This window comes from Schistocerca nitens, chromosome 1 (genome assembly GCF_023898315.1).
Source record: "Schistocerca nitens isolate TAMUIC-IGC-003100 chromosome 1, iqSchNite1.1, whole genome shotgun sequence".
NCBI lineage: Eukaryota > Metazoa > Arthropoda > Insecta > Orthoptera > Acrididae > Schistocerca > Schistocerca nitens.
Genome location: NC_064614.1, coordinates 651,004,376 through 651,031,332, shown reverse-complemented (window position 1 = coordinate 651,031,332; position 26,957 = coordinate 651,004,376). Strand labels below are relative to the sequence as shown.

At 42.4% G+C, this 26,957-nt stretch overlaps 1 protein-coding gene across 4 annotated transcripts in view; it reads right to left on the bottom strand.

The window, feature by feature from the left end:
- LOC126258608 (SAFB-like transcription modulator) overlaps positions 1-26,957 on the bottom strand; it is a 215,334-nt gene that overhangs the window by 113,204 nt on the left and 75,173 nt on the right. For all 4 annotated transcript variants that reach the window (XM_049955657.1, XM_049955654.1, XM_049955655.1 and 1 more), the window contains exons 3-4: positions 18,774-19,135; positions 18,562-18,684 (exon numbers count right to left, since the gene is read on the bottom strand). In XM_049955657.1, coding sequence (XP_049811614.1) covers positions 18,562-18,684; positions 18,774-19,135 — 485 coding nt within the window. The remainder of the gene's footprint in view (positions 1-18,561; positions 18,685-18,773; positions 19,136-26,957) is intronic.

The following is a 26,957-nucleotide window of genomic DNA, read 5'->3' as shown; positions in this document are numbered from 1 at the left end:
TAAATAATTTAAAGTGTTCCCGGACTTTTATGTACACCCTGTATATAACCAAGGCTGTGTGAGGGCAATTACTGGAACTGAGCAAATGTGTATCTCACTACACTGTTTTACAAATTAGTTAAAGCATAACTGTTTCTGTTTATACTGTTTCTAATTCATTTACAACATTTAATCTTTCAAAGATCCTGGCATACAATAGAGCAATGGCTGACATTGAGATGTCATTAAGAAGGAAATGAAACAATAGTAAAAATGCACACGGCTCAAATGTCGGAAATTTCCCAACGTTTGTACATTTAGTGAGATGTGTGTGTTTGAGTTTGTGAAGAAAGCAGATCCAGTCTCTGCTGTACCTCCAGAACAGCAACTCGCAAATCCCCTTCCAGCTGCAGTTGCGACTGATAATTTGTCTTTGTGAACAGCATGGGAGAAAATGTTGACTCTCAGAAGTTGATGCGAAGGGTAATAACACATCCACTGTCCTTTCCAAATTGGGATAATGATTCTGAGTCTGCACCCAGATATATTCAGGACACTTCTATTTAAATCATCACTTGAGAGTTCTGTTATCTCCTCATGTTTGACTGTCAACAAGAGTCTGATTAGTAAACCACTACTATAGTATCGAACAGGTTGTGGATCCAGTCATAATCGCATGAACCTTCTGGAAAGGTATTCTCGAGTTGCTGGTGAAGGTTTCCAAGATGTACTATACCAATCCTACTACTTTGACCTACATACAACTCATTTCCCATCACAAAATCATTCGGACAAAATAACATCCCTCAGTTACCCTTCTACATCTGAATTTTTTTCAAAGTCCAAGTCATCTCTTAAATGCAAGTATTGTCTTGCTTAGAAAGGTGATTTTACTATTTCAACCTTGAAGTGGTACGTTAACATCATTCAGTTTCCCAAGAACATCGGCGAAGAATCAAAATTTGTCATCTAGAACGAGCCACAACTGTACAACTGCTGTTCAATAGGAAAGGCAATTCACCCTTCAAATGTACAATGCTACAAAGAACTTTACCATGACGCAACCATGGCCAACTGAAGGGAACCACGAATAGAACCTATCTCCTCACAAAGAACGGAAAATGGCCTACAGCTTAAAGCTTGTGCTTTCCCCACAATTTACAACAATCACTGCACCACAGAGCATTTTATTGAATTCCGATTGCACTATTTTATAAGTCAATGCCTCCCTGTGTACCTTGCAAAGCACAAATTTTACAGAAGAAGAAACAGCACACCCCCTTTAACCTCCTTTTAGTTCCAATATAATGCTGCCACTGCATCGGTAAATTTACCAACAATTTATATGCAGCAGATTGTTGCCACAGAAAAGGAATTCACAAGACAGACAGTATCTTCATCTGCAGTCCTTCCTTCCACACCTTTACAAAATAGAAAGTTCTCATGCGAAAAAACCAACAAGAAGCTGGAAAAGATTTTCAATAGCAGTACTGTCAATTTATAGGGCTTCTTTTGGGCTGTCATGAAGATGTGTTAGCAAATGATTTTTGACATCTGAGGCTATTGCATCAATACTATTCGACAGTACCATGAGAGTGGTATCGACATCAGACTCTCACCAAACCTTTCTCCACCATAACTAATTTCTTGCCAATAATGCTTGGTGATATGGATTCTGCAATTAAGTAGGATACATTTTGAATACTCTCAAGGCTTTCTTAGGAACTGATACTAGTTTTTTTAGGGCATTTGAAGTTTCCTTTTCGTAGTTGTTCAAGACACTAAAAGAATCTGATGGGTTTACTTACATGGTATGGACGTTTTGCCTGTCTAATTTTAAAATCTTGAAGCTGTCGTTGGCTATAATCAGAAACACATTGTGGGCTTCTTGAGTATTCAAAAAATGCTGGTAAAGCCTAATGTATCAATCATCTTGGTATTAACACACTTTGATTCGGTGTTTAAAACTGTCACTGCTGATAACAGACGAAGATGTGCAAGAAGAATGTGCTTTGACTGAAACCAAGTCTTTCTCATTATTACTTTTGAAGAAATAGTTCTAGCATCCCTCTGTCCATATGCAATAGTTTCATCATGCAAATCGTCCTTTATATCCATTCTATATAACGTGTTATAACAAGATTAGCCCAAGGTAGTGCAGTGCAACCCCGGAAGGTTTCCGACACTAGTGGTGTAAATTTTAATTGGTAACTACATTCTTTATGAACAAGATGCATGCACGGACAAGGGGGGGGGGGGAGACAGTTTTTCCATATTAAGTGACAGTATACTTTCCGTTGCAACTGTAAAACTTATCAATCCTTCTGAATGGTTATGGTTTTATACACCAGTGTATAATTTCCTGGCACTTTAGAAAATGAGTTTTGGAAAGACCTTTGATGTGCAGTAACAAGTATGCTGCATATTTTCGTATTACGAAAGTATAAATTCAAATTCTGCAGAACACTGCACGCTACTTTACGAACCACTGAAATCGACATTGCGATGTGCTTTTGTAAGCCAGTCATAGGCCATGTCACGTGTTCTCGTCGACCGACGATAGCGGGGATTCAGGGTATAGAACATGTGATGTAGTTGGCCAATAGCAATATCACTGATAAGTAGCGCGAACACAAAATAGGAAAAGTTAATGGTTTAAATTAACATACATGGTGTTGCTACGAGAAAAGAAAAGCTTTCACACACACGACTGGTCTCTAACATTAATAAGCTGCTAAAGACACTAAGCTTTCGCATATAATGCTGACCTTTTTTTGTATGTGTTACATTTTAAGATATATCACCCAATGTGTCAGTAAAATTTTTAGCTGAGTCCAGCGACTTGTCCTCGAAATTTTCCAGAAATAAATTAGCTACCAGAGAGGAGAGAGGGCTTCCCTTATCACTACATCAATTTGCTCATAATAACGATATAAATGTCTGATCTTCTGGGCTCTAAATTCTTTTAAATGGCTCATCATCAAAGAGTTGGTTTTTAAATGAATGTCAAACGCTCTTTGATTTAAGAAATTCATCGTACATTCTCGCACATAGTTCACCTTGCGTAAAAGGAACTTTTCTTTGAAAGCAATGCTTTTCAAACAAACATTCACAATATTTTCCCACAACCTGTTCGAAATAGGTTCATTTCAGCAGTTGCCAGTGAGTGCCAGATAACAGGTGCCACCACGTTTACGCAGCTACGATGACACAGGAAGCCCATATGTTCGTATGAGTAAACGATTAAGAGATCTTACATTATGTCAAAAAGAAACAAGATATCAGAGGATACTCCAAGAGCATCGGAATTTCATGAACCATACTAAAATGTGTACATTTAAAGTGCATACTTTAAGTGCACATTCGTATGTCCAGAGTCCCAATGCAGTAGGCCTTGACCTGATACTAAGCTTCTCAATGTGGTTTTCGGGATGTAACTTTTCTTCTAGTACCAGCACTCTTATCTCATGTCTGGTTCTTTATTACAGTGTAATGCCATTAGTGCTTGAAGATGAAAATGTGCAGTTGTAATGCAGTGAGCAGTTGAAACTAGCTAATAGTGTGGAATTAAACAACTGACTGCCTCAGTGGAAAAGGTTGATAAAATTTGTTGTTATGAAGCATTGCACAGTCTTCCTAAAGCCTTTGACATATTTTTTCTATTGGCAGACACTTATCAGCACTGTGTTTTCTTGCTGTATATGGTGCATTTACTTTGCAATCTAAGTTTTATTTTTGTTTTTTTCTCTCGTTCATGTTTTATTGCAGCAGTATTATTCTGCAGTAGTGGGATACAGTAACATCCTTAGTTAGAGTATCAGTTCTTCCCAGTCAAGCTTACAAAAATTTAACTGAAAACTTAAACAATGAAAAATTCCCAGAATTCTAAAAAATTGGCGAATTTTTCCTGGTTTTCTCCCGGACGAAAAAAATTCCCAGGATTTTCCCGGATCTCCCGGGTTGTATACATCCTGAGCACTGTATACCCAGTCAGTTGGCACAAGCAACATATTCAATTCAAACAGCTGGTAACGATTTTTAAAATGACTAGGAGCACCATCAAAAATAATGATGACCTTTCTGCCCCTATTTACAGTTGAAGAATTTAGCGCATTGTTAGTCAAGCATGTGCTGAGCCATGGCCTGTGTCATCACATATAACTACAACACTTGTGGTCTTGTTTTGAAAACGTCACTCCTGTAAAAATTGAAACCTGGGCATTACTTCAATGACACCCTTTTACTTCTTGTGGGAGAACTACAGACCAGTTCTCAGCAAAATCACAGTGAAGCACTAAACATAGTTCTTCAGCCTATACACATCCTTTCACTTCTGCAATGTGGTGTTGCAATTTCTTCAGATGCTGGTGTGTTACTGCTTTCACTGACCATTTACCAAGTACATCAATGAAACTGTCAAAGGCAACAGTATTCTTAATTAGTTTATTTTCCTCCCATATCACATATGTCATGTCTGTAGAGGTATCTGCAACATCTTCCAGAGCAATCACCACATTCTTGAAACAAACAAGTCTCTCACTTTACATCACAGACTACTAACAACTTTACACGCCCAACCAAGGTGTCATATGTCACGTGCTCCAGGAAGTTCTTCGAAGTTACTAAGTTCAAAATTCGTGCAGTACACACATAAAGAGGCATCTCAAGGTGGGTGTGGAACCACCCACTTAGGCTGTAGTGCATAAAATTTTGATCTTCCACTATTTGAAGTTTTCTTTGAAAATGTCTCTGGAATAATAGTTAAAACTTGCACCTTTCCACTGTAGGATGCAAAATATTCAACAGCTGAATTGATATTTGTGAAAAACTCCTGGCAAGAGGTGCAAGAGTCCTTTGGCTTATTTTCTTCTGAAGATGGAATTTCTGCTTTGAAGAGTGTGGTCAGTTTTGCTGTAGGGTATTCATCCATAGCTTTAGTAATTTCTCCGCACTTTCTTGATTCATAGAGCTTATGACTACTTCATGGTTTCTTAACAGGACTAACACCTACCTATGTAGATGACTGATGTATCTTCTGCACCATGGGAGGCATCACCTAGTTCAGATACTATCATTGTTATTATTTTGTCAAAACATTGAGGACACAAAAAGTCGTCATTGGAAACATCTTCACTTTGAAACAGAGTCTTCAAATGAGAACACTTAATACCAACCTCAACAAAGTCTGTTTTTGTTTGTCTCATAACCTTATCATCTCCCCCCCACCCATGAACCTTGCCGTTGGTGGGGAGGCTTGTGTGCCCTACGACTTATCTTAGAAGAAAGATAAAGGAAAGGCAAACCTACGTTTCTAGCATTTGGAGACTTAGAGAAAGCTTTTGACAACGTTAACTGGAATACTCTCTTTCAAATTCTGAAGGTGGCAGGGGTAAAATACAGGGAGCGAAAGGCTATTTACAATTTGTACAGAAACCAGATGGCAGTTATAAGAGTCAAGGGACATGAAAGGGAAGCAGTGGTTGGGAAGAGAGTGAGACAGGGTTGTAGCCTCTCCCCGATGATATTCAATCTGTATATTGAGCAAGCAGTAAAGGAAACAAAAGAAAAGTTCGGAGTAGGAATTAAAATCCATGGAGAAGAAATAAAAACTTTGAGGTTCACCGACGACATTGTAATTCTGTCAGAGACAGCAAAGGACTTGGAAGAGCAGTTGAACGGAATGGACAGTGTCTTGAAAGGAGGGTATAAGATGAACATCAACACAAGTGAAACGAGGATAATGGAATGTAGTCGAATTAAATCGCGTGATGCTGACGGAATTAGATTAGGAAATGAGACACTTAAAGTAGTAAAGGAGTTTTGCTATTTGGGGAGCAAAATAACTGATTATGGTCGAAGCAGAGAGGATATAAAATGTAGACTGGCAATGGCAAGGAAAGTGTTTCTGAAGAAGAGAAATTTGTTAACATTGAGTATTGATTTAAGTGTCAGGAAGTCGTTTTTGAAAGTATTTGTATGGAGCGTAGCCATGTATGGAAGTGAAACATGGACGATAACTAGTTTGGACAAGAAGAGAATAGAAGCTTTCTAAATGTGGTGCTACAGAAGAATGCTGAAGATTAGATGGGTAGATCATGAGGAGGTATTGAATAGGATTGGGGAGAAGAGAAGTTTGTGGCACAACCTGACAAGAAGAAGGGATCGGTTGGTAGGACATGTTCTGAGGCATCAAGGGATCACCAATTTAGTACTGGAGGGCAGCGTGGAGGTAAAAATCATAGAGGGAGATCAAGAGATGAATACACTAAGCAGATTCAGAAGGATGTAGGCTGCAGTAAGTACTGGGAGATGAAGCTTGCACAGGATAGAGTAGCATGGAGAGCTGCATCAAACCAGTCTCAGGACTGAAGACCACAACAACAACAACAAATCCTCTTTTATGGACATGCAAATAGTCAGCACTCTTCACCCTCCTGTGGCTCCAGTCAGAAGAAATTTCAGACAGTCCTTATCACAAAACACACTGCAACTGTGTCAACTGGCAAATTCCTCACAAGAGCACATAACTCAGTGGATGATCTCAGATTTCTTAGAAGCCCCTTCAGTAAACAAATTAGCACTGAACAACTACAATACAGAAACCTGCAGTGAACAACCAAAACAAAGAAACTGACAAGAGACTACAAGAAGTAGTAAGAAGTATCTGCAACAAAGAAAGTGGTAAGAAATAACTGCAACAAAGACATTAGAAATAAACATTGTAACACAGGCATTAGTAAGAAACAACTTCAGTGAAGATATACAGTACCCTTGAAAGTTAAAAAAATGATTTTTTAAAAATAAAACCTGTTCCCCTTTGAAGTGGAAGTTCTCCTTTACAGATAATAAAGTACTACATGGTACTAATAAACAGAAAAAAAATAAATTTTTCTGGATTGGCATCTCTGAAAAAAGTTTTTTCTGCAAATTATTAAAAAAATTCTAAAGATGACAGTGAAAGAACTTTGGACATATCTGTCAAATGGAGGATACCATTATAATCACAGAGCAATTATCTTGCAACTAACAAAATATCGAGAACTGTTACAGAGAAACAGCATTTTAAAAATTTTACCGAAATTAGCATCTTCAAAATAGTGTTCGCATTGTCATCTTTGGAGGCCTGTATCTAGGGGCACCTATTTTTTTTTTTTTTAGAAGAGAAATATTACGTGTTTCTTTCTTACTTCTGAATTATAACATATGCTAAATTCAGTAACATCCGAGACTATGAAGGTAAGCCCGCCTGCCTCAAGTGATAAGGATTATGCCACAAACTACCAATATCAAATGTTTAGTACGCCTGGGGCAGATATGCCTGGCACTTTAGAAAACAACACGCAGACAAAAATGACAATAAATAATAATAATAAATTTGGAAAGAACTTATGTGCAGCAACGTGTCTGCTGCATATGTTCGTATTATGATACGCTGCATATTTTCATGTTATGAATGTATACATCCGAATTCCACCAAACACAGTACATTAGTTTCCAGAGCATTGAAATCAAAATAGCAACACCCTTATGTAATCCAATCATAGACCATGTCGCGTGATCTCACCAGCCCACAATGGCAGATATTGAAACCATAGGGCAAGTGATTTAGTCAGCCAATAGCAACATCACTTCAGTAGCACGAACACATAAATAGGAAAAGTTAATGGTTTAAATTAGTGTACATAATGTGGCTACAAGAAATGCTAAGCTTTCACATATAATATTGGTCTTTTTGTGTGTGTGTGTGTGTGTGTGTGTGTGTGTGTGTGTGTGTGTGTGTGTGTGTTACACTGTAAGATACATCACACATGTGCCACTAAAATTTAAAATGAGAAATGTCTAGTCTTCTGGGCTCGAAATTCTTGTAAGTGACTGGTCTTCGAAGTGTTAAGTTTTACGTTTTAAATGACAGTCGAACACTGTTATTTAAGAAATGCATCACACATTCTCACACCAACATAATTCACCTTGCACAAAAGGAATTTTACTCGGAAAGTGACACTTCTTAAACCACCTCTCACAATATTTTCCGAAGACCTGTTAGAAATGGGTTCATTTCAGCAATTGCTAGAGCGCGCCGGAAAACATGCGTTACTGCGCAAGTGAAGCTACGATGACGTAAGAAGCCCGTTCATAGGTATCTTACATTACATCGTAAAAGAAACAGACAATCAGAGGATACTCCAAGACCATCATAATTTTGTAAGCCGTACTAAAATGCATAATTTGGCTTGAAGTGCATATTCGTATGTCCAGATTCATAATCAAGTAGGTCCAACCTCATATTAAGCTTTTCAGTGTAGCTTTCGAGATGTAAAATTTCTTCAAGTATCTGCACTGTACTATTTCATCTTTGGTTTTTTATTATGGCACAATGGCATATGTGGCACAAGGTGAAAATGTGCACTTGAAATTCTGAAAAGAGTTGGAGCTGGCCATTACTGTGGAATGAAGCACTTCGTATCAAATACGCTGTCTCAGCGGGAAAGAGTAATAAAAGCCTAATTTCTTTCACAAACTAACAAAATTAACTTCATTGTTCTGCAAGGTGATTAATGTTGATTGGAAAAACATGGAAATAAAATCAGAAAGCAACCTAATAATATATTTTAGCATTCCGTAATTATGTGAATGTATTTTATTTAACTTGAGAGCTCCCAGCCAAAGCAATCATTTTGTTTTCATTTGACGTGAGAGCTGTGAATGAAGAGAAAACAATAAAAACACTAAATGTAAACAAGGATCACAAGGAGACTACCCCCTAATCACAGTAACTCTTGACTGCTTTGCATGGGCAAATCTGGCAGCTAGGGCATGCCAGAAAACTTTTTCTGATTAGCATCTGGCTGCTTGCTGCTACTGCTAACAATCACACTTAAGCAGCCGAGGCCATACAAGGTACTGCTCATACGCGACTCACTTGCGCATGCACCCACTGGCAACTGCTCAAACAAACATACTGTAAACAATTTTGACATCTCACTCATCATAAGCAGTTTGTTGTTACGAAGTATTGCACAGTCTTCGTCATAAGGCCTTGGGAACATTTTGCTGCTGGGAGATGCTTGTGTGTGCATGGTGTTTTGTTGTTTAAATGGCGCATTTCCCTTGTAACTGAAGTTTTATTTCGTTTTTTTTCTCTCATTTATGTTTTATTATTGCATTATCATCATTCTGCAGTGGCGGGGTACGGTAATATTCTTTATCAGAGTATCAGTTGTTACCAATCAAAATTACAAAAAATTACCTGAAAACTAAATCGAAAAATTCCCAGAATTCCGAAAAATTCCCGTAATTCCGAAAAATTCCCACAATTCCGAAAAATTCCCACAGTTCCGAAAAATTCCCACAGTTCCGAAAAATTCCCACAGTTCCGAAAAATTCCCACAGTTCCGAAAAATTCCCACAGTTCCGAAAAATTCCCACAGTTCCGAAAAATTCCCACAGTTCCGAAAAATTCCCACAATTCCGAAAAATTCCCACAATTCCGAAAAATTCCCACAATTCCGAAAAATTCCCACAATTCCGAAAAATTCCCACAATTCCGAAAAATTCCCACAATTCCGAAAAATTCCCACAATTCCGAAAAATTCCCACAATTCCGAAAAATTCCCACAATTCCGAAAAATTCCCACAATTCCGAAAAATTCCCACAATTCCGAAAAATTCCCACAATTCCGAAAAATTCCCACAATTCCGAAAAATTCCCACAATTCCGAAAAATTCCCACAATTCCGAAAAATTCCCACAATTCCGAAAAATTCCCACAATTCCGAAAAATTCCCATAATTCCGAAAAATTCTGGTGTTTTGCCAGGAGCATACACACTCTGCAATACGACAGTGAAGATACATTTTGATTTATTGTACAAATCTCAATGCAGACATTTTAAGAATGGCGCTAAACATTTTAATTACCATTATAAATCTCCCAAAGATGAATTCGACAAGCATATTATTGAGTATTATACAGAACTGCTACAATTCATGAGGCAAACAAGCCATCCGTCTGTCCTGTCTGATCCCTCTTGCAGAGTAAAACGACACATTCTTGTATGTAAAACATACAGACATATGTTGATCTAAAAGATTTAAAAAACTGGACAACAGTCAAAACAGTTGTTATTTAAATAACAACCTGTTTTCACATTAATTTATTACTTATTAAAATTGGTTATGTAGCCTGATGCTTGTTCGTTTATATGGGGGCGGCAGTAAAAGGGTATGACATTTTCCACATTTTATTGGTAAGAATTTCAATGAAAAGTAATTCGATTAGAAGGAAAATGTACTATAAAAAGCTCTGTTCATCATAAGAATAAACCTGATGAGAACATTACATGTATTCTTCCACATTTGCTTGAATCTCACTGGATTTCATTTCACGTTGAGTGGAAGCCGAGCTGAGACCTGTAGTCAAGTATGATCATAAGGACGTGTTTTTTGCTGTGTTACATGCGTACAGACCGAGTGATAATGCGGGACAACAGCTTTACCGGTCTATTACACTTGGGACAGCACTGCCCAGCCAGCAGTCCAACTAACCTGTAATGATGTGAGCAGTTGCAGTTCAGACATCTAAACAGATGAGCAGAGAAACAATAAAGCTTCGGATGTCATTTTATTTTTAAAGGGAATAAAATGAAATTCAGCAAAACTCCAGCACTACAGTACACCTGACATATTCTAATTGAAAATTTCAAACTTAAACATAGGGTAATTTCTCTGAATGAGCAGTGTGTGATGCAAAAACATACTCCAGGGATTTCACCGTTTACTGTTGTATACTGAAGCCACTAAAGGTATATTAATTACAGCCAGTTGTCTGGTAATCTTTTATCTTTTTCCTTATCTGAATCAGAGAAATACATTTCCCTTCTGGAAATGTCACCTGCTATGTTGAAAATGAGCCAATCAACAAAACAGGAAAATTGTGTGCAATATGTAACTAGAAACAAGAAGATGTGGATTATTCACAAAAAATAACGATGAATTGTACAATGACGAGACGTACACCACTGGCCATTAAAATTGCTACATCACGAAGATGACGTGCTAGACGTGAAATTTTACCGACAGGAAGAAGATGCTGTAATATGCAAATGATTAGCTTTTCAGAGCATTCACAAAAGGTTGGCGCCGGTGGTGACACCTACAACGTGCTGACATGAGGAAAGTTTCCAACCAATTTCTCATACACAAACAGCAGTTGACCGGCGTTGCCTGGTGAAACATTGTTGTGATGCCTCGTGTAAGGAGGAGAAATGTGTACCATCACGTTTCAGACTTTGATAAAGGTCGGATTGTAGCCTATCGCGACTGCGGTTTATCGTATCGCGACATTGCTGCTCGCATTGGTCGAGATCCAATGACTGATAGCAGAATATGGAATCGGTGGGTTCAGAAAGATAATACGGAACGCCGTGCAGGATCCCAATGGCCTCGTATCACTAGCAGTCGAGATGACAGGCATCTTATCCGCATGGCTGTAATGGATCGTGCAGCCACGTCTCGACCCCTGAGTCAACAGATGGGGACGTTTGCCCGAACAGTTTGACTACGTTTGCAGCAGCATGGACTATCAGCTCGGAGACCATGGCTGCGGTTACCCTTGATGCTGCATCACAGACAGGAGCACCTGCGATGGTGTACTCAACGACAAACCTGGGTGCACGAATGACAAAATGTCATTTTTTCGGACAAATTCAGGTTCTGTACGCAGGTTCTGTTTGCAGCATCATAATGGTCGCATTCATGTTTGGTGACATCACAGTGAACACACATTGGAAGCGTGTATTCGTCATCGCCACATGGGCGTATCACCCGGCGTGATGGTATGGGGTGCCATTGGTTAGATGTCTCCGTCACCTCTTGTTCGCACTGACGGCACTTTGAACAGTGGACATTACATTTCAGATGTGTTATGACCCGTGGCTCTACCCTTCATTTTATCCCTCGGAAACCCTACATTTCAGCAGGATAATGCACGACCGCATGTTGCAGGTCCTGTACGGGCCTTTCTGGATACAGAAAACGTTCGACTGCTGCCCTGGCCAGCACATTCTCCAGATCTCTCAACAACTGAAAATGTCTGGTCAATGGTGGCCTAACAACTGGCTCGTCACAATATGCCAGTCACTACTCTTGAACAGTGGTATCGTGTTGAAGCTTCATGGGTAGCTGTACCTGTACACGCCATCCAAGCTCTGTTTGCCTCAATGCTCAGGTGTATCAAGGCCGTTATTAGGGCCAGAGGTGGTTGTTCTGGGTACTGATTTCTCAGGATCTACGCAGCCAAATTGCGTGAAAATGTAATCACATGTCAGTTCTAGTATAATATATTTGTCCAATGAATACCCGTTTATCATCTGCATTTCTTCTTGGTGTAGGAATTTTAATGGCCAGTAGTGTAGGTATTTCAAAATGAACACGAAAAATCAATGACTAAGATGAAATGAGAATGGACAAACCGTGATGTAATAGATTTTAAGTCAATTAAATTACCAATTCCGCTCCACGTTCTGATTGTATTTGTGTCTCAACTGAATCTAATACAGTCTGTCAGAAAAAGCCAAAACCGACTATCTCTCTAAAATTATGAAAAACTTTAGGAACAAATAATTTCTCCGCACTTTTTAACAGTGTTCCATACACGTTTCATTTGGGAACAGGAGAAAGCCTCAGCCAGTTTCATACTGCGAATGAACAGAGTAAATATCAGAGTACAGCAGAGCTGAGGCTCTGACTGTATACAATTTTTTAAATAAAAACTACATAGCTAAAGTGCGATTAAGAAAATGCTGATGGCTGTTAACACATTTCAGTAACTTGAAGTTTTTTTAACACAACCTAGTAATAATATACCTAATTTCTAAGTAGGACCTACTTCTAAGAGCGTAACACAACCACACTATATGTGCTTTGGCTTCTGGCCAATCATCACATTTTTGTTTGCTTATATCAGGTTTATTCTTATGACGAACCGAGTAGAGCTTGATGTATAAATGAATACGCATACATAGCTGTGCATTTAGGTAGAGCGGAGTAAGAAGGTCACCTCAAGGATTAGAACTCACTCTTCTGTACAAAGATTTATTGTGGAATACATTCCGTCGTTCTATTCATTTGTTCAAGTTACGCTCGATGGACTCTGCGCATATAGGAGAGCTGTAGCACTTCGTTTCACATCAACTCAACTCCATTCCAAGTACTGCAAAGAGACTTCTGTGCTGTTTGTGGTTTCAAGGAATATCAAAACTCTTAACACAATATACTACAATACAGTCAATATATTGAAATCTTTTCAAAATTCTTTTAGCTCAATTGATTAAATATCAAGAGTCTGAACTGAATGTCAGTTTCAAATAACGAAACATGCTAATGACTAATCTTGTCTGATTATAGTCAATACAATAAATTCCAATTACAACTCCAACTTGTCAGAACATTAATTTAGTAAACACTGGTTTTAAATCAAGATCTATAAAGATTTCATTGAGTCAGGAGTTCAACAACTATTACAGAGTACATGGTGATCCAGTTTTCACAACATAGTGACAACAGGTTAAAGCTAAGGGTTAGAACTGATAAAATACAGGTAATCAGAAATTGTAATTTTTTGTCCTTTACATAGTTCTTAACGTCACAATTTCCAGAAGACTTTTAGCATGTAGAAGTGTTCCAAAATTTGCAATATTAATTTCAATTGGCTCTGGTAACCTTTTCACATTTCTCAACTGTACATTACTATTTATTAAATATTCTGTAGCTCTGCAATCCAAATAACATTACATTTCAATTGATGTCTAATTTTTGTAAGTAGCTGCAGTAATTATTCTTTTTCATCAGAGGCTGCTCCTGCAGAATTTTGTTTTAGTTTCTGTGGTTTGCTTTTCTTCAGTTTAAAACAATATGACATTTTGTATCTTTCCAACACTGGGGGGAAAAAAAAAACCTCTGTTAGCCTGACTACGACAAAAACAATGTTGACTTCTTTCCTCTTTGTCTCTTCATTCAAAAGTCGATTCTTTAAGAAATCTAGAATTAAAATATCTGGTGACAAATGTTTCTAGCACTGTGACTAGACAGTCATAATCCAGTTCAACGATCACCAACTGCGATCGATCACCAACTGCGATCGATCACCAACTGCGATCGATCACCAACTGCGATCGATCACCAACTGCGATCGATCACCAACTGCGATCGATCACCAACTGCGATCGATCACCAACTGCGATCGATCACCAACTGCGATCGATCACCAACTGCGATCGATCACCAACTGCGATCGATCACCAACTGCGATCGATCACCAACTGCGATCGATCACCAACTGCGATCGATCACCAACTGCGATCGATCACCAACTGCGATCGATCACCAACTGCGATCGATCACCAACTGCGATCGATCACCAACTGCGATCGATCACCAACTGCGATCGATCACCAACTGCGATCGATCACCAACTGCGATCGATCACCAACTGCGATCGATCACCAACTGCGATCGATCACCAACTGCGATCGATCACCAACTGCGATCGATCACCAACTGCGATCGATCACCAACTGCGATCGATCACCAACTGCGATCGATCACCAACTGCGATCGATCACCAACTGCGATCGATCACCAACTGCGATCGATCACCAACTGCGATCGATCACCAACTGCGATCGATCACCAACTGCGATCGATCACCAACTGCGATCGATCACCAACTGCGATCGATCACCAACTGCGATCGATCACCAACTGCGATCGATCACCAACTGCGATCGATCACCAACTGCGATCGATCACCAACTGCGATCGATCACCAACTGCGATCGATCACCAACTGCGATCGATCACCAACTGCGATCGATCACCAACTGCGATCGATCACCAACTGCGATCGATCACCAACTGCGATCGATCACCAACTGCGATCGATCACCAACTGCGATCGATCACCAACTGCGATCGATCACCAACTGCGATCGATCACCAACTGCGATCGATCACCAACTGCGATCGATCACCAACTGCGATCGATCACCAACTGCGATCGATCACCAACTGCGATCGATCACCAACTGCGATCGATCACCAACTGCGATCGATCACCAACTGCGATCGATCACCAACTGCGATCGATCACCAACTGCGATCGATCACCAACTGCGATCGATCACCAACTGCGATCGATCACCAACTGCGATCGATCACCAACTGCGATCGATCACCAACTGCGATCGATCACCAACTGCGATCGATCACCAACTGCGATCGATCACCAACTGCGATCGATCACCAACTGCGATCGATCACCAACTGCGATCGATCACCAACTGCGATCGATCACCAACTGCGATCGATCACCAACTGCGATCGATCACCAACTGCGATCGATCACCAACTGCGATCGATCACCAACTGCGATCGATCACCAACTGCGATCGATCACCAACTGCGATCGATCACCAACTGCGATCGATCACCAACTGCGATCGATCACCAACTGCGATCGATCACCAACTGCGATCGATCACCAACTGCGATCGATCACCAACTGCGATCGATCACCAACTGCGATCGATCACCAACTGCGATCGATCACCAACTGCGAACGATCACCAACTGCGAACGATCACCAACTGCGAACGATCACCAACTGCGAACGATCACCAACTGCGAACGATCACCAACTGCGAACGATCACCAACTGCGAACGATCACCAACTGCGAACGATCACCAACTGCGAACGATCACCAACTGCGAACGATCACCAACTGCGAACGATCACCAACTGCGAACGATCACCAACTGCGAACGATCACCAACTGCGAACGATCACCAACTGCGAACGATCACCAACTGCGAACGATCACCAACTGCGAACGATCACCAACTGCGAACGATCACCAACTGCGAACGATCACCAACTGCGAACGATCACCAACTGCGAACGATCACCAACTGCGAACGATCACCAACTGCGAACGATCACCAACTGCGAACGATCACCAACTGCGAACGATCACCAACTGCGAACGATCACCAACTGCGAACGATCACCAACTGCGAACGATCACCAACTGCGAACGATCACCAACTGCGAACGATCACCAACTGCGAACGATCACCAACTGCGAACGATCACCAACTGCGAACGATCACCAACTGCGAACGATCACCAACTGCGAACGATCACCAACTGCGAACGATCACCAACTGCGAACGATCACCAACTGACACGATTAACAACAGTTTCCTCTAATCTTGCTCCACATGATTTTCCACACTAATTTGTTGAATTGTGAAAATAATCAATAAGCAAGTTATTTGTTGACTCACCTTTCATCATAAGCATAGCTTTCGAACTTAAAAACTGACTTTCAATTTCTCTTCACTTGAAAACATTACACAGTGACAGCCACAGAGGTAGTTTTGTCTTTGGCATACGCCAGATAATTATCCTCGATTCTCTGTATTGTTTGAATCATCTGTTGTTGCATTTCTTCAAAGGTGCTAGTTGCACATATGTTTGCTGAATCATTTTCTTCATATACAATTATTTCATAACAATGAATCTGAATAAATTCCAGCAGATCCACCTCAATTAACAGTACCCCAATTAAAAATTTCCAATTAATAAAATCTGTTCATCAAACAGTGGAAATTTTTATTTCTCTGACTCATCCACAATCAACAACGCTGGAAACATGATGATGATGATGATGATGATGATGCGCACGTCAACATCGCCTGTAGCGCGACATAGCTCAGTAGCTCCATTCAATTCAGTTGATGGCTGATGGCTGCAGACAACATGATTTTTACAGTGCTGAAATTTCGCTGGAAATCCCTTACACATCCTCCATTCCCCATGCGATGTCCACGTTTTTGAAGCCCAGAAGAAACACCTCCATGGCTCCACAGCAGCTGCAAACATTATCCTATGAGGTGAGGCAACCACAACAACTTGGAATCAAAAGTGAGGTCCAGGAACCTCACAGTGTCTCTAAAAGGAATAATGGTGTCCCTCAGACGCAATTCAGGGGAGGTAAAAAGACGTCGAGAACGATTAAAATGAACACACACACATTTGTCTGCAGACAAGGTAAAACCCGTCCTCGCAGTCCACGCCTCTAATCGCTTTATCGTAAGCTGCAACTGCCGATTAGCAGTGACAAGAGTGGAGGAAGAACAGAAAACAGCAAAATCGTCCACAAACAAGGAGCATTGGGCAGGACTCCAGATAGTGGACGTGATACTGTTAATGGCGACGGCAGCACAAACACTACTGCCAGTTCTTACAGCAGCAACAGTAAACCAACCATTACCACGACTGAAGGTATCATCTTTGAAGTTACAACCTACAGACACATGGCCCGACAGTTTCCGAGAACATTATTACATATAAATGGGATTGGCACTGGAGTAAGTGTTACTAAAAATAAACTGAAACAAGTTGCATCTACCTCTATTCTCAACGCTGACATTGCATCCTTTGTATAACGGTCAACCAAATGAAAGTGAGACAGATGGAAAGAAAGTTAATAAACTGTTTATCATTTCAAAGGTAAGTAAACTCCATACCTGTTAATACATTAACCCACAGAAAGACAATCAGTCAAAACCTTCGCGGAAAAATGTTTGCAGTTGCCTAAGAAACCATGATTGTACCCCCATTTTGCCAAAGTTGTTTCGAGTACAGTATTCTAAGGAAGTCAGCTCATAGATGTTGGCCACCGATGGAATCACGTATACATTTGATATTCACCCCCCTCAGTTAAGGCCTGAAGATTATGTATGAGTCACCAAAACTAGTTGCAATGTAATAATATAACCTCAAAATGTATGCTGCAGGTGTTTCTTTTTATTGCATAAATCTATTAACAGTTATGGAAATTACTTTTGAAATAAACAGGTCTCTTACTTTTTTCTCATATGTCTTGTTTTCATTTGATTGCCCTTATACTGTACAAAAAAATTACATGTCCTGCAATTCAACACAGCTCTGGGTCCAGAACCTTATGAACTAAGAGAGCTATGGGCAGTCTTCTGGCACATCAACAATGAAGTAAAAGATTTCATCACAGAGCTGCTATCTAAAAGCTAAAGGAACATAACAAAAATCGAGATATTTGGATTACAATTATCAACAGAAGATAATGAGCTGCACTTTTTGTTTAGAGGAAACACTAAACGCATAGATCCTGCAGACAACAAGCTCTCAAATCAGCATTTTACATACTCTTCACTAGTGGAATGCTCCATCAATTCCATTCCGTCCACTCTAGTATCACTGCACTATTTTTAAGTACACTCTCATGAAGAGACCTTTAAACCAACAGAACTGCAAACATATGGCAAAATTATGATAAATGCCAATCGATAAATGTAATTTTAATGAATGACCTCGATATTATAGCATGTGCAACGGTACAGCACACTACACTTAGAAATGAGTTGGGAGGGGGTGGGGGAGAGATGAGCTCTTAACTCCTGTCAAAATCAAACTGCAACTATACTGGATATTCTCTCCTGCAGGCAGCACGGGAACTAAAAATCACAGTAATAACTTCTTACCTCTTCAGCCAAAAGCTTCTCTTCATCTTCTCCTATTGTTAAATTTATTGAATCTTCATTATCAGCCGAGTTAGCTTCAGGCACCTGCTTTTCATGTTCAGAATGCTGCGAAACATTCACCTCCTAATAAAGAAAATTTTAACTATAGTGGACTGCTCCAATTCTCTGTACACATGAGAAATAAAATACAACAGCCAACGTGTCATACTAACAGGTTCCTTTTCTGCCAATTTACATGGTTTTGTTTTGTCTTCTTCTCCCCCTCCTCCTCTCGCTCCTCCTCCAGAATGTACGGTGACTTCTCCTTCCGCAGTCTCACCATTCGCTTTTCCATTGGGTTTTTCTTCTAATTCTGTCTCTTTGCCATTTCCCTCTCCTGCACTTTCTGCATTATCAGTCACAGATGGCTCTCCTTTTGATGATGTGTTTGTAACTTCCTTCTCTGCACTTTCTGTTTCTTGAGCATCTGCATCTCCATCTTCTTCATCATCGTCCTCTTCATCTTTATCTTTTACATCATCATCCAAATCAGCACTGTTTCCATCCTGAGATTCAGCATCTTGTTCACCACGTTCTGTAAAGAACAGATTTGTAATTAAACCAGTTTTGTCTTCCTTCTGCGACCTAACGAACTGACAATTAAGATACATAAACACATCCTCTGGTTTTAGCAATTTCCCTAAAAGATACAATTTCACAACTGTACAGAAAAATACAAGAAAAATAAGATAAATTTTAACATACTAAGAGTAGGAGAATGTGCCATACTTTTCACTGCTTAAAAAACCCACATGCTATATGGAGCAAGTACAATTGGTCAATAGGATAAATATAACTGATTGGTTGACTACTAGTCAATGACGAACTATTGTTTAAGTAAGACCTATTGGAGATGTGTTGGTCCTGCAGTTCACATAATACTGGGGTTGATGTAAATTAGCACAAACATTTACCCACAGAAAATCTGTAGTCTATGATTTTAAACAATACTTCAAGCCTGTAGCTGTCAAGCAGTAATTCCAAGACTGGGGAAATAGCAGAAGACTGAAAACTGTTCACACAAGCACGAAGCATTGGACAGCATTCGAGATCAGACAATATTCTTAGTGGCTACTGAAATAAGGGTGACATTTAAGAACTCTCCTTTACAGGACTCCATTTTCTGTGTGTGTGTGTGTGTGTGTGTGTGTGTGTGTGTGTGAGGTTTATGAACGCTAAACAGCGTGGTCATCAGCGCCCAAACGCATAAAAACAGGAACACATGCAGTGAAGGGACTAAGACGGACAGCAAACAAGGAGAACGGCTAAAATACACAGACCTAACACAGTTCCAAATCCTCACATACAGAGGCAAAACAAGAGGAGAAAAAACGCACTAAAAAAGGAAAGGAAACGCAAGGAAAAGAGAACAGAAACCGAAGGGAAACAAGGAGGTAATCGTGACTGGCGGACCTCTTACCTAAAACCTGGGTGAGCCAGTCACCCAGCAGCACATTAAAACCCTCTCCCTAAAATCCGAGGCAACAAATTGCACAGGACACAAAACCGTAAAACCTTAACCACAGTCGTTGCGTCGTCTTGCAAAATAGAGGGCAAATCCGGTGGCAAAGAAACCACCGCCCTCTAGTCAGAGAATAAAAGACAGTCAAGTAAAATGTGGCAGACAGTAATCTGGACGCCACAAGCACTGTAGATTGGGGGTTCCTCCCGCCGGAGTAAAAAACCAAGCGTTAAGGGACTGTGCCCGATGCGGAGGCGAGTGAGGAGAACCTCATCCCGCCTGCATGACTGGTAGGACGTACGCCATGGCCGCGTGGTGGCCTTGACCAGACGCAGATTATTTTCACCAACTGCCAGCCACTCCTCTTCCCATTGACGCATAACACGAAAACGCAGGAGGGAGGTAACAGCATGAAGGGGGACGGCACATTAAACAACGTGAGGGAGGGGAACATGCATCTTTGGCAGCCATATCCGCCAGTTCGTTTCCCCTAATACCCACGTGCCCCGGCACCCAGCAAAAAGAAACCTCCTTCCCCTGCTGTTGCAGGTGGAGTAAGGCATCATGGATGTTCTGGACGACTGTATCCACCGGGTACAAGTGTTGCATGGTCTGAAGGGCACTCAGGGAGTCAGAACAGATGAGAAACTTAAGACTGGGAACACATCTCATCTGCTCGAATGCCCGCAAGATCGCAAACAATTTGGCATTAAAGATGGTAAACGCCGCAGGAAGCCGTAACTTGACGACTCGATCAGGGAAAACAACAGCACAACCAACAGAGTCCCCCTGTTTAGAGCCATCCATAAATAATGGTACATGGTCGGGATGCTGGTGTAAAATATTGGAAAATAAGGAGGTAAAAACAAACGCAGGAGTGCAGCTCCTCCGGCATTCCGACAAGTCTAAAAGGACGCTGGGCCTCTGGAGCAACCAGGGAGGCAGACGGGTAAAACCTTGGCATTGGGGGGCCACACGCTCCACACCAAGGGCAAGCAAATGCTTGGCACGAATCCCAAATGGTCTCGTTGCCCTGGGACGATTGAAAAAAGAGACGTTCCATAGGCGGTCGGGCAATGGTAGGGTATGCAGGGGAGGTAGGACAGGCAAGGAATTGACACACCTGTCGCACCATGAGGAGTTTCCGCCGGATGGTGAGCGGCGGTTCCCCTGCCTCAGCACACAGGCTGGGGATGGGACTGGTACGGAAGGCACCAGTGGCCAGCCTGATACCCTCATAGTGTACTGCGTCAAGAATCTTCAGATACGAAGGCCTTCCTGACCCATACACGGTGCAACCATAGTCAAGACGCGATCGGATGAAAGCCCTATAAAACTGCAGCAGACGCGCCTGATCTGCTCCCCAGGACCGATGGCTCAGACACTTCAAAATATTCAGTGCCTTCAGGGCCCGCACCTTGAGGTCTTTAAGGTGAGGCAACCACAACAACTTGGAATCAAAAGTGAGGCCCAGGAATCTCACAGTGTCTCTAAAAGGAATAATGGTGTCCCTCAGACGCAATTCAGGGGAGGTAAAAAGACGTCGAGAACGATTAAAATGAACACACACACATTTGTCTGCAGAAAAGGTAAAACCCGTCTTAGCAGTCCATGCCTCTAATCGCTTTATCGCAAGCCGCAACTGCCGACTAGCAGTGACAAGACTAGAGGAAGAACAGAAAACAGCAAAATCGTCCACAAATAAGGAGCATTGGGCAGGACTCTGGATAGTGGACGCGATACTGTTAATGGCGACGGCAAAGAGGGTGACACACAAAACGCTTCCCTGAGGAACACCATTCTCCTGCACGTACAATTCAGATAGCACATTACCAACCCGATATCGAAAGAGGCGGTGGGAAAGAAAGGACCGAATGAAGATGGGGAGACTGCCACAAAAGCCCCACTGATGGAGTTGATTGAGGATAAGGCGGCGCCAAGTAGTGTCATACGCCTTATTAATGTCAAAGAATACACCTAGACAATGCTGGTTACGTAGGAAGGCCTGCTGGATGGCCGCCTCAAGCAGGGTCAAGTTGTCTATAGTGGAACGACATCTCCGAAAGCCACACTGAGAGGGGCTAAGGAGCTGCCTGGTCTCGAGCAGCCAAACGAGGCGACGGTTGACCATGCGTTCCAACGTCTTCCCGACACAGCTCGTCAAAGCAATACTTCGATAACTACTGGGATGCGTTCGGTCCTTCCCCGGTTTGAGGAGGGGAATCAAAATCGCCTCCCTCCACGAGTCCGGGAACGTGCCGGATAACCATATCATATTAAAACAATTCAGGAGAACTTCCTTGGACGGTAGCAACAAGTGCTGCAGCATGCTGTACCGGATTTGATCATGACCAGGTGCAGTATCATGAGCCACAGACAGCGCCGAATCCAGTTCCCACATTGTGAAGGGGCAGTTGTAGGGTTCAGAATTTGGAGACCGGAAGTCCAAGTGACCCCTCTCGATGGCAGTGCGGTAGCGGCAGAAATCTGGATCACAGTTAATAGTGGCGGTAGATTCCGCAAAATGCATGGCCAGTGTCTGGGCAATGTCTCTCGGCGCCGTGAGGAGACATCCCTGATGCGGCAATGCCGTGACAGGTAGTTGGCTGAGTTTTCCGGAAATCCTCCTGATGGCTTCCCATATTTTCGTAGAACTAGTGGAGCAGGAGATGGAGTTCAAGAACGATTGCCATGACCGTCGTTTGCTCTCTTTAATCACTCGCCGCGCCTTGGCCCTTGCCACCCGAAAGGCCGCAAGATTGTCAGCTGAGGGACGGCACTTTGAGTGGCACAGAGCTGCACAGCGGGCTCGGATGGCTGAGCGGCACTCAGTGGTACACCAAGGGACAGGACGCCTCTTGGGATGACCGGATGACTGTGGGATTGACAATTCAGCAGCATGGGAGATCACGGCTGTAACATGGTCGACCCATTCATGGACACTGGCACGGTCGTCAAAAACAGCCAGTTGGCTGAAAAGTGTCCAGTCAGCTCTGCAGAGGTGCAACCGGGGCAGCACTGGTAATGCCACAGCCTCATCCAGGAGGCGAATCCAAAGGGGGAAGTGGTCACTAGAATGGAGGTCAGCAGCAACCTCCCACAGAGCAGAATCCGTGAGTGCTGGAGAGCAAAAGGAAAGGTCAATAGCTGATGACGACCCGGAAGCAGTACAGAAATGAGTGGGAGCACCAGAGTTGATGATGCACAGTTCTTAAGACATCATGAGGATTTCCAGAACGCGACCCCTGGGGCAAGTAGTTGGAAAGCCCCATAAGACATTATGAGCATTGAAGTCCCCCAGAAGAAGAAATGGGTGGGGGAGTTGGCTAATAAGGTCTGTGAGAGCCTCAGAGACTATTGCATCCTGAGGCGGTAGTAAACTGAACAGACTGTGAACCTCCGACCCAAAAGAAGGTCAACTGCAACTGCTTGCAAGTCTGTAACGAGAGGGAGCTCAGATCAGGGGTGCATGTCACGGACAAAAATCGCAACACCACCCTTTGCCCTTTCCCCCGTCAGATCATCTTTTCGATATACGGTACAGCCCCGTAAAGAAGGAGCATCAGTGGCCCGAAAATGTGTCTCTTGGAGACATAAGCACAAAGGGCACTCTCGTACAAGGAGTTGTAATACGGCCACATGCATCCTGAACCCATTCAGGTTCCACTGTAATATGGGAGCCAGTGATCAGGGTGGCTGAACTTTCACCCTGCCTCTGTGCTTTGGAGGAGAGCATGTACTGGCCGGAGATTTATTCCTGTGGCGAGAAGATCACCCCCGGTCAACATCAATGTCCATCAGCTCCGATGACGACCCAACGGAGATGTCAGACAGTACGATGGCCTTGTCATCGGACCGACCCTGACTAGCCTCCTCAGGTGGCAAAACCTTCACCTTCGGCGTCTTTGTCTTGGGGGACTTAGAATGCAGAGGCTTGTCAACAGTTGGAGCTTTACTCGCCTGGGCAGAAGGCGCCATACGGGGAGAGGCAGGAAGTACCCCAATGTCAGCAACCACAGCCTTGTCCGACGTAGCGGGGAGAGCTGCAGGTTTCAAAACAACCACAGCAGCACAAGTGCACTGGCAAATGCAGGTATTAGTGCTAACACTAGTAACCTCCATTTGCGTAGCAACAGTGACCAACTGCACCGGTTTTTTCAGAGCGGAAGCGAAAGATGTAAACACAGGAGGCTGCATGGCCTTAAAGAGCTTCTTGGCCTCACCATAGGGGATGCGCTAAGATGTTTTAATCTCCTGTATCTTCCGCTCTTCGAGATAGATGGGGCAGACCCGGCTCCAGACAGGGTGACTCCCAGAGCAATTCACACACTTCACAGGCGATGAACAATCGGCTCCTTCATGGGCAGGCTGACCACAATTACCATAAGTGGCTATCCCATTGCACCCCAACGTAGTATGCCCAAAGCGCTGACATTTAAAACAGCGCATTGGGTTGGGGAAATATGGCCGTACTGGCAAACGTAAGAACCCCGCTTTAACATGCTCTGGGAGTCTCGGGCAACTGAACGTGAGAATAAACGAGTCGGATTTGACTAGGTCCCCATCGACTCGTTTCATAATATGCTGCACGTCAACAATACCTTCGTCAGCCCACGCAGATTTTAACTCGTCTGTGGGGATATCCACCAAGTCCCTACATGTCACAACGCCTTTACTATAGTTCAAAGTGGGGTGGAGCTCGGTCTCGATAGCGTACTCTCCGAGGCAGGTTGCTTTCCGAAGAAAAGCGACTTGACGGGAACTAGAAGTCTCAACTCAGTGTTCCTGCAATTCCCTCAAGACCCTTGTGGATGTAAAAGGGAGAAATCCTCTCAAAGGTACCCTCCTTCTGTTTAATAATCAAAAACACATTCTGGTTATCAGCATGTGCTCTGTTATGAAAGTCTGATAAATCTCTAGCAACACCAGGCACTGGGGGACTCGCAGCACGAAGTCACTTTTTCGATGGGGTGTGTTTTCCTACCAGTGGCCCACCCAATCCACTGGTAGGGGGAAATGTAGAGGTCGAAGGGTCCATTCCGGTCCAACGAGCAGCTAGGGAACTAAAGGTCCACTCAGACAGAGCCCCACGTGCCTGAGTAAGCCTAATACAACTGGGGTGTGGCAGGTGCCCCAGAGGTTGCCCGCTTATGACTGTTCCACCCCAACAGCCGTCCATCTTATAGGCGCGGAGCACACCATAAGATTGAGGTGTTTTTATAGAGGTTGGCCTTCCTCGCAATCCAGGCAGTCAAGCCAAGATTACCATTCCTGACAGCACACAACATTCCACCGCAGCGCCATACGGTGGTCGCTGAAGCATGTCCGGGGGTTACGGTGACAGGAGACTGGCGGTGCTGACCAGTCCCCAGCTCAGGACCCCGGGGTCGCCAAGCCCGTACTCAGCAAATGAATGCTGAGCCCCTGGGGGGTCAATTTTCTGGTATCAATTCAAAAGCTCCTTAGCTATATTAGGCAATGAAGGGTGGCTGTGTGGGACCACGTTTTACACATACATCCACATCTGTATTCTGGAAACCACTGCGAAGTGCACGGCAGAGAGTACGTCCCATCGGGCCCACTTATTAAAGTTTCTTTGTTACAGTCATGTTTGGAATGGGAGAAGAATGATTGTGTGTACTTCTGTGCATACAGTAATTATTTTAACCTTGTCTTCCCCATCCTTATATGATTGATACAGATACTCTTAGAATCATCATTTAGAGCTGGTTCTAGAAAGTTTGTTAGTAGACTTTCTCGGGAGAGTTTAGGTCTGTCTTCAAGAGTCTGCCAGTTCAGTTTCTTTAGCATCACTGTAACGCTCTCCCAGGGGCCAAACAAATCTTTGACAATTTGTGCTGCCCTTATCTGTATACATTCAAGATCCCCTGTTAGTCCCATTTTCTATGGGTCCCACACACTTCAGCAATATTCCAGAACCAGTCACACGAATGATTTTTAAGCAATCTCCTTTATAGACTGACTGCATTTCACCAGTATTCTACCAATGAAACAAGTCTAACATTTGCTTTACTCCTTTATGATCATCCCATCTCATATCCCTGCAAAGTGCTTTACCCAGGTATTTGTGAGTTTGCTGATTCCACCTGTTACTCATTGATGTTACAGTCCTAGGATACCATATATTTTCATTCTGTGGAAGTGCGGAAGTGCATAATTTTACATTTTTGAACATTTACAGAAAGTTGCTAATCTTTGCACCACTCTGAAATCGTAAGTTCTGACTAATATTTATGCAGCTTCTTTCACACAGTATTTCATTACAGGTAACTGCACCGTCTGCAAAATTTCTCTTGGGCACACCTGAAGTTACTTCTACATCTGACTGACTCTCCATGCAAGATAACATTCTGTGTCCTCCACAATATAGAATTTGACTGATTCCATTGGGCCCTAGAGCTTTGTTCAGTTTCAATGTTTTCAACCATTCCTGAATACCACCGACACTAACAGTTATTTCACTCATCTTTTCAGTGGTATGAGGATTAAATTGCGGAAATTCTCCTGGGTTTCTTTGGTAAAGGGAACATTTGAAAACAGAGAGATGTTTCAACTTTTGCTCTGCTATATTCAATTTCAGTTCCTGTCTCAATCACTGGGGACTGGACACTAACATTTATGCCACTAACAGCCTTTACATATGACCAGAATTTCTCTGGGTTTTGTGAAAAATCATTTGACAATATAATGCTATGGTAGCCACTGAAGGTTCCACACATTGTCCTCTTGACAGCCAAACTTGTTTCATTCAGCATCTTTATCTACTGCCCTACGCTTTGTTTTACACCAATTATGTAATAATATCTGTTTCTTTAGAAGTTTCTTTACAGTTCTACTGGGTTCCTATCTATTCAGTGCATGGTCAACTATTCTT